Source organism: Hypoxylon trugodes (genome assembly GCF_022578975.1).
Source record: "Hypoxylon trugodes strain CBS 135444 unplaced genomic scaffold F4822scaffold_5, whole genome shotgun sequence".
NCBI classification, from domain to species: Eukaryota; Fungi; Ascomycota; class Sordariomycetes; order Xylariales; family Hypoxylaceae; genus Hypoxylon; species Hypoxylon trugodes.
In genome coordinates, this window is record NW_026250020.1 from 2,882,570 (window position 1) to 2,897,311 (window position 14,742).

General features: G+C 49.0%; 5 protein-coding genes across 5 annotated transcripts; 2 read left to right on the forward strand and 3 right to left on the reverse strand.

Moving 5' to 3' along the window:
• Nucleotides 1-1,899: 1,899 nt before the first annotated feature.
• On the reverse strand, nt 1,900-4,883 carry F4822DRAFT_267618 (MRG-domain-containing protein). Its single transcript, XM_051454647.1, has 4 exons — nt 3,998-4,883; nt 2,448-2,719; nt 2,284-2,399; nt 1,900-2,227 (listed from the first exon to the last, which is right to left on the reverse strand). The coding sequence occupies exons 1-4, from the start codon at nt 4,787-4,789 to the stop codon at nt 2,058-2,060; spliced, it is 1,350 nt and encodes a 449-aa protein (XP_051314807.1). The 5' UTR covers nt 4,790-4,883; the 3' UTR covers nt 1,900-2,057.
• A 1-nt stretch (nt 4,884) lies between these two features.
• F4822DRAFT_267631 (Cnl2/NKP2 family protein-domain-containing protein) lies at nt 4,885-5,687 on the forward strand. Its single transcript, XM_051454648.1, has 2 exons — nt 4,885-5,275; nt 5,336-5,687. The coding sequence occupies exons 1-2, from the start codon at nt 4,979-4,981 to the stop codon at nt 5,597-5,599; spliced, it is 561 nt and encodes a 186-aa protein (XP_051314808.1). The 5' UTR covers nt 4,885-4,978; the 3' UTR covers nt 5,600-5,687.
• F4822DRAFT_404761 (uncharacterized protein) lies at nt 5,304-7,173 on the reverse strand. The gene is made up of 3 exons (XM_051458234.1): nt 6,410-7,173; nt 5,926-6,340; nt 5,304-5,870 (listed from the first exon to the last, which is right to left on the reverse strand). The coding sequence occupies exons 1-3, from the start codon at nt 6,720-6,722 to the stop codon at nt 5,798-5,800; spliced, it is 801 nt and encodes a 266-aa protein (XP_051314809.1). The 5' UTR covers nt 6,723-7,173; the 3' UTR covers nt 5,304-5,797.
• Nucleotides 7,174-7,387: 214 nt separating this feature from the next.
• Nucleotides 7,388-9,449, forward strand: F4822DRAFT_267650 (CENP-Q, a CENPA-CAD centromere complex subunit-domain-containing protein). The gene is made up of 2 exons (XM_051454649.1): nt 7,388-7,486; nt 7,537-9,449. The coding sequence occupies exons 1-2, from the start codon at nt 7,484-7,486 to the stop codon at nt 9,322-9,324; spliced, it is 1,791 nt and encodes a 596-aa protein (XP_051314810.1). The 5' UTR covers nt 7,388-7,483; the 3' UTR covers nt 9,325-9,449.
• Nucleotides 9,450-10,929: 1,480 nt separating this feature from the next.
• On the reverse strand, nt 10,930-12,741 carry F4822DRAFT_267663 (uncharacterized protein). The gene has a single exon (XM_051454650.1). The coding sequence runs from the start codon at nt 12,491-12,493 to the stop codon at nt 11,465-11,467; it is 1,029 nt and encodes a 342-aa protein (XP_051314811.1). The 5' UTR covers nt 12,494-12,741; the 3' UTR covers nt 10,930-11,464.
• Between the last annotated feature and the right edge of the window lie 2,001 nt (nt 12,742-14,742).

The window sequence follows — 14,742 nt, forward strand, 5'->3', positions numbered from 1 at the left end:
ACTGGCTGCTAGAGAGCCTAACTTACTAATAATTGGTTGTGGTACTCGGCCCTCAGGGGATGAGATGGATGTGGGCCTGGGGGTGCTTGCTCTAGTACCTCCCACATCCACCTCTCCAATCAACCCAACTCCTCCATATTTCCCTTGAATTCCACCACATCCATCAAGATCAAGTCACAGGACCCCACCGAATCAGTACAGGCCGAGGCGGGACCGTGTTACAACTGGCGTAATACTGACCGCCTTGGGGAACCTTGAGGTATTCTCCGAGCTTCACCGACAAGCGAGCAATCTACGGCACCTACAGAAGAAGCACGAAGACGATATAGGGGTTGGGAAAGACCTACCCAACCCAGGCCCCTTCAACTAGCCCCGACATGTCTAATCCCGGCATATCGAAGTATCTCGAACTCAACTACGGCATGGCTTTCCACCCAGGGGAATTCCCGTGCGTCCTGGGCAAGACGTTAAAAGGCTTCAGCGCGTCCTCAGTAAAGACGTTAAACTGCTTGCTTCACGGGGCGCCGCCCTCGCTGCTCCTACTCTCGGGGCCTTCTCCGTAAGTAGATCCCGCTTCCTCTTCCATTTGCCTTCGCACCATACTAACGTTACCACCAGAGCGATGTACTAGAGACAAGAGAGGCGAGCCGAACCTCGGGTGCACCCACGCCCGGTACGCCTCACAGCACCCACCCCTGGCGGGGGCGATTCATTCGCTCCGCGCTCCACGAGCGCCCGCCGGCCCCTGAATGCATACATCCGAGACTTAGGGGCCGGCCGGGCAGCAACAAGGGCAACGAGGTGCCCATTGACGGCCGATCTCAATTCGAATCGTGATCGATGTGGTGTTTCTTGGGACTTTTTGGAAGATGGGTATTGGGCATCCAGGGTTATGCTATAGGATTCTTCAAGGGGGAACACTCACAGAGCAAAGGGGGAATGGTCGGCCCCCCCGGGCCCACAACAATTCACTGTGGCCTGGGGGCTGCCATTTGAGGCATAGAGAAAATCCAGGAGCTGGGGTGGGAGGTGGTTCGTGGCATTGAGCAGGCGTGATGAGTTGATGATGGTGGCTTGGTGGCTTTCATAGGGATTCTACTTCATGTATCACGCAAGTACTTCAAGAGGGATATCTTATGAGTTGTCGGAACTGCTTACCTAGGTACCTAACTTGATTTCCAATTTGATTGACTTAGAAGAATTCGCATGATTGTGACCGTAGGAACATAGGATATATGATAGTAGTAATCAAGTAAGCATGCGACATACTCTGATCTTTTAGACTTGTAGGATTAGAACTGATAAGTGATATCGCTTACAATGGGTGCATGAGTAGATGAGGAGATAGCGCGCAAAATAATTAATCTTGAAGCAACTTAAGACGGTCGCAGACTGCCTATGATATCAATTGAAGGGAAAATGGTAGAGTATGTAGGGTGGGACTTAGAGCGATTGAAATGCCAAAGTCGCAATCGTGTCTATCACCTCGGACCGAGTTAAGTATCGCGGGTGGTCACATTAGTTGGTGGATTGATCAGCCGTGCTCTTGGGCGAATGTAAATGATTTAGTGGGTGGGAATATCATCAAATAATTTTACCATGTTATGTATGCCAAGTGCTGTGGGAATCATGGCGAAGATGATACACCATTGGCGTCTTTAACATGCTGGGTGTCGATCAATCAATTGGATATCAAGTCAAGTCAGTTCACTCGGGGACGTGCAATCAAGACTTATAACTAAAAACAATGCAATTCCCTATTACTGTCTTCTAAAGACTTTTTTCTGCCGGGTATAAACAACAAGAGCAATAATGCCAGTCGATAGCCAGATATGGTTCCCTCGTGTCAAATACAAGCCTGTCCCCTCGGTGAATCATGCTAGAACACCAGATGCCCAGACGAGGCAGCGTGTTCACAACGAGGGGGAGCTGAACTGAATATGCGTACCATTCCGAAATTCCAGGGCATGTGTTGAGCAAGTCAAAGTCCTCGTCCGCTTTGAAGACCTCGACTAAAGAAAACGCCGCCATGTAACAAAAGAGAAAACATAATGAAATTACTCCTTCGCCTTTTGGATGTACTCTTGAGTAGGAGACTCGTACTGGCTGACGAAGTATTCGGTGATGTTCTTAGACAACCAGGTACAGAACTTGACAAGCTCCTCTCGTAGACGATTGACAGATTGTTGGTCCATGTTCGTCTGAGCAACCAACTCGGGCATGGAAACTGTAAATAGTTAGACATCGGTTCGATTATTACGGCGTTATCTATAAGAGACTTACCTAGAAGGCGCATGAGATGCTCGGCACCGTAAGTCTCACTCGCGGTTTTGCCTTGGTACTCAGGGTCATCGGACATCCACTTCTTGTACATGTCGGCGTATTGAGCACGTTCGAATCTAATAACAATTAGTAATTTTCTTCGGCTGATAAGGAAGGTAAATTACCGGTAGAGAAGAATGCGACCAAGCGCCTTGTCGAAATACTCCTTGAGGCCTGCTAGGGTCTCTTCAAGAATATCTACATGAGATGAACCTTCAGGACGCTTCGGGACCTCGTATGCGTGATAATCCTCTAGGATCTTGGTGACTGGGCGAGGATGGGGCAGAGGAACCAGCTGATTATTCTTCGTAACATTCTCCCAGTCATCGACAAGGATCGCCTTCAAAACATCGGGAATGATGATCTTAATAGAAGGTCTGGTGTGGAATGCATCTTCCTGGAAGTTGTTAGCACTTTCGAGGCCCGATTTCGATGAGCTGCTGGGTTAGGGAGTGCAAGGCTTGTTGGACTACAGCCCCGGGGTGGGGTCCTAGTCCATGTAGTAATCGAGGAACGCAGCCGGATTGTCCAATAAGTATTCGGGCGGGCGCCGCGAGAGGCGGCATTTAGCCCGCGCTGCTTGTATCCATGGATCAGTCTTGCGTTCGAAGATCTTCATACGAGCCTTGATGCTTTCGTCCGAATAGAAATCGGCGGGCTTCGAAGGAGGCTCGTCAGGGTCTTCCGAACCAGGCTCAATCTCGATGGGGACTTCACGACTTTTATTGGGAGGCGGTGTCTTTGGGTGCGGGGCGTGAGAGTCTTCCGAGTTAGAACAAATCTCGATAGGAGCTTCGCGATTACCGATGGCAAGCGTTGAAGTGACGGGTGCCGTGGGATTCTCGCAAGGCTTTTTGCTACGAGAATCTCCAAAATGCTGAGTGCCGGAATTGGCGATGTTGCCGTTGAGCTGATGCGATTCCTCCTTAGAATAGGGTGGGCACGAATGTGCTCGGACGAAAGTAGCTTGCGGGCTTTGGGAATCATCCCAGTCAGGAACACCGGGTAGGGGAATCCTAACCTGTAACAGAGCTTGAATATCCATTATGGAGGTACCACAGGATGGGCATCAGAGGTGGGTGTTGAGGTTGGGGGAAAGGTTGTAGGTTTTGGAAAGTTCGGGTTGGCTGGGAAAACAACAACTCTGGGCCAAAAAGTAGATAAGAGTTAATTTTCCCTAACGACAAGCCCGGCGACTAGGCTGGCGACGACAGCACGCAGAGTAAACGAAGGGTGCGTGTTTTTCCCCAAAGCACCTTATACATTGAAAAAACAAGTAGTTAGACGATCTCGTTGCTCTTCCCTTCTCTGTGCAAAGAGGGGTCGGGCGAGCTGCTGGGCAACTTGGTGTCTGGTATTCGGTTGGTCCTAGTCTGCCAGACCCGCATCCCCTTGAAATTCGGATTTGATTGTTCTTTCCAAGGAATTCCGTCAAGTACCACTCACCACTGATGTACCAAACATGGACGGGGAGGTGTGATGTAAATCCAGGACAAAATTAATGTGCAAATTGGGTTTGTCGAAAAGGACCATGTCGTTCCAAATTCCAGTGAGCGATGATAATGCCGTTCCGTGATAGAGATTTTTGGTAGTCGTCTTGATGTATTCAAGCCTTGCACTTCCCTAGTCCCCCATATGCGGGAGAAACCTGGTGAAAAGAAAAGGGAAAACTTACAGTCTCAAGTTCGTAATCTCGACCTCGTCGAGGGCCTCGGCCACCGAAGCTGGAGGAACCCGCGGCGCGCTCTTCACTACCCCGAGCGGAGCTCATCTCCGAACCGTTGGCCTTGCCACCCTTCTTCACCCCCTTAGGACCTTGAGTTCGCATTCTAGCCTGAGCCTGAAGCTGGCTTGCGAGCTGCTTGTTGTCCTCGGTGAACTTTCGAATGCGATCTTGCGAAACCCAGTCGTCCCAGGTGTTCTTCCAGCCTTTGTAGTGAATACGATACTGAGCATCCTCTGCCTTTTGACCGGACTTAACGGAGACCTCGAGAATCTTGGCTTCGTACATCAAATCACCATGGAAACAAAGAACACGCTCGTCTTTGGCGTACGGCGGCACCTGACTCTGTCGTGAGGGAGCCATGATCGGCGGACTTAGGGTCACCTTTAAATATTGATGATAGGAGAGGTGAGCGTAAGAATTATTTAAGTTGATGAAATCGGCGGATTGATATGAATCTGGGCACGGCGGAAAGAGAAAGATAGATGAATGGTGTGTTTTGAAGTGAAGTTTAGAAGAGACGGCGCCAGCAGATTGAGAATTTAGGGAGATAACAAGGTTATTAAGGTTGATCTTATCGTATGTGGTTGACACACGGCGTAGGAAAGAAGGTAGGTTACTACGGCGGAACGCCCACCAAAGCTCGGACGCGTTTTCTAACGCGCTTTCTTTTTTGGTTAAAGTGTTTTTACCCACTGTACATTTACACCCCGGCGTAACAGAACGGTACATGTACGCCGTCATCGCCTAATTAATTATTCCAAGTACCTGGGCAACTTATCATAAATAACCTCTATCACTATAGGAATAATCAATTGAGGCTATTTATGTTATTTGCACTATTTATACGTGGTGCAATTCTACTAAACGCCTATTTTATCACTGTGTACCCCAAATATTCCTCTTTTCTAAATTCCCCAACCACCTCACACAATGGCAACAAACGAAGCCACCATTCTGCGCAACTATTTACTCCTCCCCGCTCGTCTACCTACCATTCTTTCCTTACAAGAGTTTACGACTCTATTTCCTAAATCACAGCAAGCATCGCCGCATATTCGAACCCTATATCGAGATCTCCAACAACAACGAAATGCGGTAGTCGACGGGGTAGCTCAAAACATTGATGCGCAAGTTCGACAAGGCAAGGCTCTACGTCGAGAAGTAATCAAGGCAAGAAGAGAGGCAGAACTAGAAGAACAAGATGACGAGATTGAAATAGAGCGAATGGTATGTTGCTTCACGAAATTTAGTTTAGTTTAGGGGCGTGGCATCTGACTCAATTGACAGTTATTCGGTTCTACTTCCAATACATTGCAGCCGAAGCGACACACCCTCCAGACCATTCTACCCGACATGGACAATGCAATCACCGATATAGAACGGGAAATAGAAACCATGGAGCAGGAAGAAGCCAGTCTCCTCGAATCTATCAAACAAGCTGTGGGCAACATGAGTGACTTGCGATACGGTCGATTTGCCAATCCCAAATTAAAGAACGAAGTTCTCGATGGTCTACAGCGTATCCAAGACGTATGCGAAAGCAAAACATGAATGCACGACGCAAACCCAACTCATTAGATCATTATCTAACTACGTGATTCCGACCCAATACCTAATTCTATGAAAAGGAACAAAGTGGAGCGATTTTGAGCAACCCTATACCCAGCCGCACATCACCCATATCCCCCCAACATGACCAGCCCGTCAGTACCATAGATACCCCAATGTTAGCCCCTCGGTTGATAATCATTATCTTCGGGGAGCGGCTTGGCCAGCAGCAGCAGGTCGTCGGTTGTCCGATGTACCGGCCATGCGGTTGGACCTAGAACTCTATTAGTGGCTATTCGCTTATGGGTGGTTTAATTAGGTCAACTTACATCATGGTTCGGCTGAAGATGGAAACAAGGACCATGAATGCCCAGCTAGGGAGAAGGTTGAAAGCCCATAGGACCCATCCGACAGGAGTTGCGACACCGTTCTTGGCAAGAGGGCCATTGAAAGGGTGGAAGAATCCATCGTGCAATTTGGTGGAGGATTTGTGGCCCTCCTTCTGCAATGCGACGATATCATCGGAAGTCACGGTTGTCATGTTGAATCGCTTCGTCCAGATATCGACGGGTGCAGGCTCGGGAAGTATCTCGAAGATCCAAACAGCGCCGACTGGAGCGGACCAGGAATTGCAAAGGACAGGCTGGTCCTCACAATTGACGATAGCGGTGTGCGGAGAACCGGGCGTAACAGCCCATTTTCCGGCGGTCTCGTTGAAGGCAGTCTCGATCGGACCGCAGTGGCCTGTTTGATAAGATGTTAGAAGATCATTCACGAGCCATTTTCTCAACATTGTGATGTGGAGGGCCTTACCAAAGCAAGTCTTGTTTCCACCAGTGATCAGGACCCACCACTCCTCAGGTGTAGTGCTCCCTTCCTTCACGGGCGCATATAAGGTCTGTTTCCAGTTATCCAAGGCAAGAATGTCTACATTTAGAGATCCAGCCTTGGCCTCGGCGGCAGCGACGGGGTCATATTTATTAGGATGAGGGATCTTGGAGGCGACCTTGCCTAGAAAGCTCTGTGCTTGGCCTAGGTAGTTGTCGAACTGAGCTTGGTACTCAGGAACATCTGCTACTGCCAACAGCGGCAAGCTGAGGACAGCCGAGGTCGTAGAGAAGCGCATTTTGCTTGATATTAGTTTGCGAAATGTGGAAAATGGATAAGAGCTCGAGCCTTGCGGTGAATTTGGGGGATTTAGATTATAATTTAGATCAAGCCACAAAACAAATCGGAAGAATGATGTAATCCGCGCCAACAAGAAGTAGGCAGATTTAGATCGATTAATTGAAACGAAAGGGGTATAGAAGGATATCTAAAAACAAGTAAAGTTGATGGCGCTCAAAGCTATGATGGCCAATAGTGTATCTCGAACTTGCGGTAGAGTAGGGCAGATTCTACTCGACTAAAGTTGGAAAAGGAAAAAAAAAAAAAAGAATATCGAGCGACGGTTTCCTAAGGGCTAGGTACTTGATAGGACGCGTTTCCAGCAACAGTAGCAGCTTCTCCAGGTGAGATGAGCACATCCCATCCTTCCCTGCAATTTCTCAGCCAAGCTTGCCATTCCCCACTTAGAGAGGTACATTATTATTTTGTTGACTGAGCATGTGGGAAGCTAACCCAGGTATATAAAGTACGTACCTAAGTACCTAACACCCGGACTTTTGCGAATGCTAAACCCGCCATCCCCTATTGGTAGACTTGTTCTCCACCTTTTAAAAGTCCCCGGGTTCCCCAAAACACTAGCCACATTTGACGATAAGATAACAATACTGTAAACTTCGATAAGATAATGAAGCGATACGTAGCCGTGTAAAGTGGCCATCAAACTTGGAACATATTCATAACAATTCACGGTGTGGTGGGCGACAGTTGTATTCTCGCAACATGGTATGTTTCGTCACAGGAAACGATGGCATACTCAAACTAATGATGTGAAGGCACCAGAAACAGCAAACCAAAAGCGAAAACGAGGCCGTCCTTCAAACGCGTTACGCGACGATGGCGACGCGTCCGGATCACAAACCAGACTTACGAGACGAGGTCAACTAGCTACAGCACCCGAAAGTACTAGAGAAACAGATGCGGAGGAATCTTCACGTCCCCGAAAACGAGGGCGCCAAGCGAACACCGACACCGCACCCCAAACACAACCAGAACCCGAGACATCACAGCCAAAGAGAACTAAGAAAAAACGCGGCAAATCTCCAGCGGTAGAAGCCGATCATAACGGAGACGAGGGGAATGAAGAAGCCAATACTGTACCTCCGGAACGTAAAAGACGTGGTCGACCCCGAGTCTCGCAGGATAACGAAGAAAACGAAGCAGAACAGGATAATTCAAATGATACAAACGAAAACGCAGGTCCAAAGAAGCGCGGCCGGCCACCCAAAGCATCTGGCGACGCCGAGCAAGAACCCGAAGCGAACGAAGCCGATGATGAGAATGAGGAGAACTCGAGCTTCCTACGACGTAGTGGTCGAATTCGCCGGTCTCCTAACTCATTGAATAAGGGTACACAAGAGGCAGCTGAGCCAGCTGAAGGAGATACGTCTAAGAAACGAAAACCAAAAGAGCGCAAGAGAAGAGGTCGACCATCGCTAGAAGAGCAAGCTGCAGAGGAACCAGAAGAACCGGCGCCCCAGCCCCAGAAGAAACGAGGCCGGCCCTCCCTTACCGATCAACAACCAGCAGAAGAGGCCAACCCCGAACCTAAAGGTCGACGAAGGCAACGCAATCGCCCAAGATCATCCGGTGAACCTGCTGCTTCACCTACAAGAGAAAACGACCAGGAAAACTCAATACAAGAAGAAACCCAACCCCGAAGAGGCAGACCCCGCCGCTCCAACGACTCCCAACCTAACCAAAGAACCCACAGACGATCCTCCGGCACCCACTCCCGCTCCTCATCCACATCCGCCTCTCCCCCACGCTACCGACATCTCACAACCCGTACACGCCGCGTCCCTCGCAATGTAATCGAGTCAAAATGGACACCCCTCGGACCCCCCGCCCTATCCAGCGTAACCACACTCCTCCAATCCGCCTCCCGGCCCGTACTCCTACGTCTCAGCACCGCAAACCCATCCGCCAACCTCCGGTCCAGTCGAACAAGCACCAAGACCCAACAGCGCCACGCGCAAGCCGCGGCTGCGTTGAACGCAGTAGGAAATCGTCTGCGCAACAAAATCGCTAAAGGCCTTCCTTTCCCGCCTGCCACTACGTCCGCGAAACGTGAAGATGAGTTCGAGTTCGAGCGTGCGGTCGCTGGTGTACAAGCTCTAGAATCGCAGTTAGATCCACTGTTACATGGTGTCGAGTTATTACGCCGTGAAAAGGAACGCGCGGAGCGCGAACTCGAGCGCGAGTATAAGGTACTCGCGCGACTGGGTGCGAATGCGCATGCGGAGGCTAGACAGAGAAGGGATAGGGTTAGACGGATGCATGTCCTTGTGCCGGAGAAGAAGACATCCGACGATCACCACGATGAAAATACCAGAGAAGTTATAACGACAGAGGAAGGTAGTGGAAAAGTATTCGCTGATATTAAAGATGAGGAATTGAATAGTCTGGCGGGACAGATTGCGAATCATATGGAGAGCATGAAAGGGAATCTACAGCAGATCGATGGCGTGGTGCCGGCGATTGCGAGGAGTCAGGGCTTACTTAGGGCGGCGCTGCAGGGGCGCTTGGATCGTGAGCAGTTGGAGAATGTTATTCTTGGTTGACTGCTATGATGGTCGTATATGACCTCGTGATGAAATAGGGGCACGACTGGGCATTGGGAAGAATGAATTGGACGTTCGCGCGGCATCTGGTAGATTTTGGTAGTCTTCATACCCATAAGCATTGACTTCAGAGAAATACACCACGGTGTAGATGATGATAGGCATAGCTAGATCTATGCCGAATTGCGATAATTACTTCGCGATGCACCTCTATAAGATGATTATAGACTCAAACTGTGCTTTTGTTTCCTAATCCAAGTCCTGTTTCCTACGTAGTTGTGATTGAACATATTTTCTCACATAAATCAACCCGTTGAAGGCCAACTCCTGAAAACATAGAAGCATTAGGAGACTTTTCGGCACGCTGAAGAAGAGGTGGAAATATAGAGCGTCGACAGGGCTGATAGGAGCACCTTTAGGTACCATACCCTAGAACTTAGAGGGCGTAGTGGTTGTCAGTAGCCTCTTAGCGCATCGTGGCATGACGTAGGACCATTATAAGCCCGCCGACCGGGCTTGAACCACCTAACTCATAGGGAACGAATCATCGCCAATTTAGAGGATATATACCCCCATCCCCAACACACCATCCTTCATATCCACACAATCACCAACATACCCAAAAGAAATAATTTTCGGTAGCGAAATCCAGGCCGACTAGAGTCTTCTCACGATACTAAGACCAAGCCGATGCCGAAGTCGGGAAACTGAATTCGGGTTTTGTCGGGCGCTATGGCAATGTCAAGAGTGCTAAGTGAACCACTAACATCCGCTCGGCATATTAACAAGCACTAAGAAATAAAAATGCGACGATCATATGGGGGAGTAGTGCGCTATATAGACCTAAATTATAGGCCTTTTTAGTTGACAGTCAGTGGACGTCCTCGGTCAGTATCGCAAGCCACTAATGGTACTGGCGTCGGTAGTGGGATAGACGGAGAGATAGCACTAAGATAGCAACACTACCGCCGCCAAGAAGCCCCGAGAGTTAGCACGTTAGCGATAGAGAAGCGCTGTAGATCAGTATTTAGCTATACCGAGTAGCCTGCCCTAGCATGATTATACCCAAAGCCAACCTCTATCCTTCGCTTTACGCCATGCCAACGGTAGTGTCATGAAGTAAATCCTCAGAAAGAAGTCCGCGTGCCATTCAAACCACCGGGATATGAGAAGAGTCTAAAGCCCGTCAATACCTGTCACTACCCGTGCCCATCATGTAAGCCATAGCAGCAAACTCAATGAGGATGTGCTAGTAGATGCCAACAGCACAAAGGAGATACGGGTTTGCCGAAAGATCATCAACTGAGTTACATTAAACAAACATCATAACGCGATCAAGACGAGGCGAAAATGGGTAGACTCATTTACCAACGCATTGGCGTGTAAAGGGAGGACTTAGAATGATGGTGAGGTAAGCACCAAAAGAAAGATAGAAAATCTCACATTACCAAATCAATCGCCAAAGAAACTAATCTTTAGGTACCTACCCGGTATGTCTCAGCTATGGCTTTGCCACTGTAGAACAGCCTATAGCACGACCTCACACCTGTATCACGCACTATATCGAATCTTCAATCTCACAAGCACAAGCACAAAATACAAGCATATTATAAGCACCATAAAACTCCATTCAAGATGGCCAAACTAGATAGATACAGAACACTACATACACTAGAATCGAACGAGAACACGCACCTATCCAGCCATCTCATCCACATCTAGATAGTAATAGATATTAAACAAGATAAACTGAATAAACGCGCGCCCTCTATCCCCAAGTCCCCGGCAACCGGACCGAGACGAGAAGAAAATGGCGTCCCCCAAGATAAGTAGCAGTAAGATCAACTCAAGATATCGGCTTCGCGTTCGTATCGACGTATCCAAGATACTCTTCCATCCAAAGCTGACCCGCCCGCCCCCCTTTCCCCCTTTCCAAAAGGACAAACAAAACAAATGTAATTGATGCAAGCCTGTTTGCTTTTTCTCTCTTTTTATCTCGCTACCGGGCGTCAGCAAAAATGGTTGTTGGGTCGTATGCAGTCATCCCTCGTTCATGCTATTGTATGCTACAAGTGTCTGGGTATAATGTACGTGGGTGGAACAGAATTTTCAAAAATGCATGGCTTGTCTAGCCGCTAATTTAGTGGCGTAGGATGACAGTCGGGATGGCGACGCCGCTGGATTGCTTGGGGATGGTGCCGTTGTTGCCGGTCGGGTAGGGGACAACGGTGGCGGTAGCAGTGGCAGTAACAACGTTGCTCTGGCTGCTCTCCTCAGGGGAGCTGTCGTCTTCGCTGCCGCTGCCAGTGTTGCTTCCGCTGTTGTCAGAGCCAGTGGGGTAGGCAGCCGGGGAGGAAACCTCCTTAGCGCCAGTAGGGCCAGCAGCAGGAGCAGTGACGTAGATAGTGCTGGCAGGGATGGTCTCGGTGACGGTGACGGTGCTGGCAACACATTCGCCAGAGCCGGATCCGTTGCCAGATCCAGTGTCCTCAGAACCGACGTCGGAGCTCTTAGAGGGAGCAACGGTGACAGTGCGAGTGCCAGTGGAAGTTCGTGTAGTAGTGGTGGTAGCTTCGCTGCTAGAGTCCTCACCGCTGCCGTTTCCGTTGCCGCTGCCAGAGTTAGATCCAGGGGTAGGGACAGCAGTAACGGTAACCAATGCAGTGTAAGTGGACTTCAGGGTTGTAACCAAAAGGGACCGCGAGCTCTCGGGGCCGATGGTCATGGTTACAGTCTGGTCAGAAGTGCCAATGGAGGGGTAAACAGAGTTACCGGAACCGTTAGACTGCTCAGGGGAAGTGGAAGCAGTGGAGGTGGGGGTTACGGTGACGGTACGGGTGGTACCAGAGATGAGACCGCTGCTGTGATCCCCGACGACGGAGCTAGAGATGGAGCCGATGGCGGTGACGGGGCAGACGGTCGTGGTCAGATCGATGACCTCGGTGACGATAGCAGGGCCAGTGCTGTTACCACCGGTGGCAGCCGGGCAGTTGGTAACAGTAGGAGCGCAGGAGGTAATGGTGTGAACGGTGGTGATGGCGACGGTTAGGGTGGTAGAGGCCCCGGTGTCATTTCGTCGCCAGTGGGGGTTGTGGAAGTGGCGCGGGTGGTTGTAAGAGGCCGAGGCCACACCGGCGAGAAGGCCGAACGCAACAGTTGCCGACTTCATTTTGATGGATTTGTTTGTGTAAATTTACAATTGTCTGGGTATACTTGACAAATGGATTTATATTGCTTGTCTGTTTGCTTTTCCTTGCTGGAGTACCTCGATATGTATTTTACTCTATTTCAAGGTAGCCTGATCTCGGATAGATATGTACTTCGTTGATGTCGAATGAGTGGACGTTTGCAAATATGCAATGCAGATTTCAATGAGCGAAAGTCGATTCCGCGAAGGCTTAGCAGACACAGTTGCCGTTTGTTAAAGAATGAAAACGATAGTTGTGTGCGTTGGAGAATTGAACGCTGAAATGGACTGGGGATATGGACCGACAACGGCGAAGAGAAAAAGAAGGACTGTGAGATAAGACTCGTTGAAAAAATGAGAGAAACACGCGAATGTGATGAAGGAAAGGAGGGAGAAAAGAAAGAGACACTTCGCGACGATGGAGGGTAGAGAGCCTTTTTTACAGGATTGTACCCATTGGACCCTCCTTACCTTGGCGGTTAGCGTGGGAAAAAAGAGCCCTGGCAATTCCCTGTAATTCCCTGTAATTCCTTGTATTTCCCTTGATGGGCTCTGAAATGAGCTTGGGCTAAGCTGGGCTGGCTTTGGGATGAGCCCTGAAGGAGTTTCCCGGGAAGAGGCACTCTTTCAAAACACATACCCTAGTCCCCGTCATGTTGTTGACGGAGTTCATTCTATTGGGGAGGACCGCCAGTGACCCACCCGACGATGACGGACCATGACATGGTTAGATTGATCCAACGGGGAAGCTGTCTAACAAGAATCGCCAGGACCGAAATGGGGGACCAGGATTAGGGAAAAGAGTCTTCAAGGGGGGGAAAAGGGAAAAAAGGAACACGAAGCGAGTTGCCAGCTTAGACTGTAGTGTAAAAGTGGTGTGAGAAGTGTAAGTGGTGGAAGCCCCTGAGCCCCACGCACCATTATAAAAGACCCCTGTCCAGAAAGACGCAGGTACGACATCGTGAAACCGCCAACCATCCAATGAAGAGTCGAAAATCAAAGTTCAGGACTAAAGCCTAGCCCATCATTAAGCAAGGCCTTGTTATAAGATACTTGGGTACGTATAGTAGGTGAGTACATCCATAGCAGCTAGTGCGACAATAACACAGCACTCTCCATAGCGCACTACATTATACACTACATTATTTGTACATACAGCGGCGCGTCGCATATTCTCTGCATTGGAGGAGTGACGTTTTTGTTTTCTCACCTAACACATACATACATATCTCACATATTTTCATCTGATCGTTTAAGAAAGATAAGGTAAGATCATCGACGCAAAGTTCAAGTGACCGCGATACACTAAAGATGGGCGGGATTTTAATCTGTTAACAGACATTGGATGATCGACAACATCTTCGATTAAGTTGAAGATCTGCGATGCAAGCGCCCAACTGCCAACTTGGAGTCCATCACCAATTCATAAATCACGGCGACATCATTTTTAATATAAAAATACGTACTTATACTACCAAACAACGAGAGAGCGGCCGTATTCCCTTGCCTTGGTAAATACCAAGAAACCCGATGAGGAAGTAATTTAGAACTTACCTAGCTACTCCAGGTATTTTCCTCCATCCTTACCGCCCCAAGGATTTTTCAATACTACACTTCATTATACTATTACTTAAGTACGGACAAGTACAGTCAGCATTTTAAATGAGTACAAGGCCGTAATTATTGCAGCCTAGAGAATCCAGAATCCGAGAATTGCGATACGATACACAGAACCATTGAGCATGAAAGAGAGAAAAAATATCGCAGTTCTTGTAATACCAACTGTCTGGGTGGTTAGCTACCAACGAACCAACGTCACTAAACTCCGTGGAACAACACACAGATGAAGCAGTGCGGGCATCCGCCTCAATGTGCTGAACAAAAGGAAAACCCAATCATATTATCTTTCTTCTCAGCCGTTCTAAAGAAAATACCACGGACCCGAGACATGACGCCTTACACACAATACATACACCGCCATGCAGGGTGCTAGTCAATACAGAACGCGCTCCGGATAGCATCCCCATTCCCGCCACCTGGAACGCATGAAGGGGCGCGGCTCGCAAAATCCGCCCAATCCACCATGTAATATCGGGAGCAGGAATCAAGGGATGAGATGAAAAAAAAAAAAAAGAATGTTCCCACGTCCCGTCCCACGTAATGCGATGGTCTTTAACAAGCACAGCACAGACAGAAACAAGACGTAGAACTTCTAGACCAAACCCGACCAT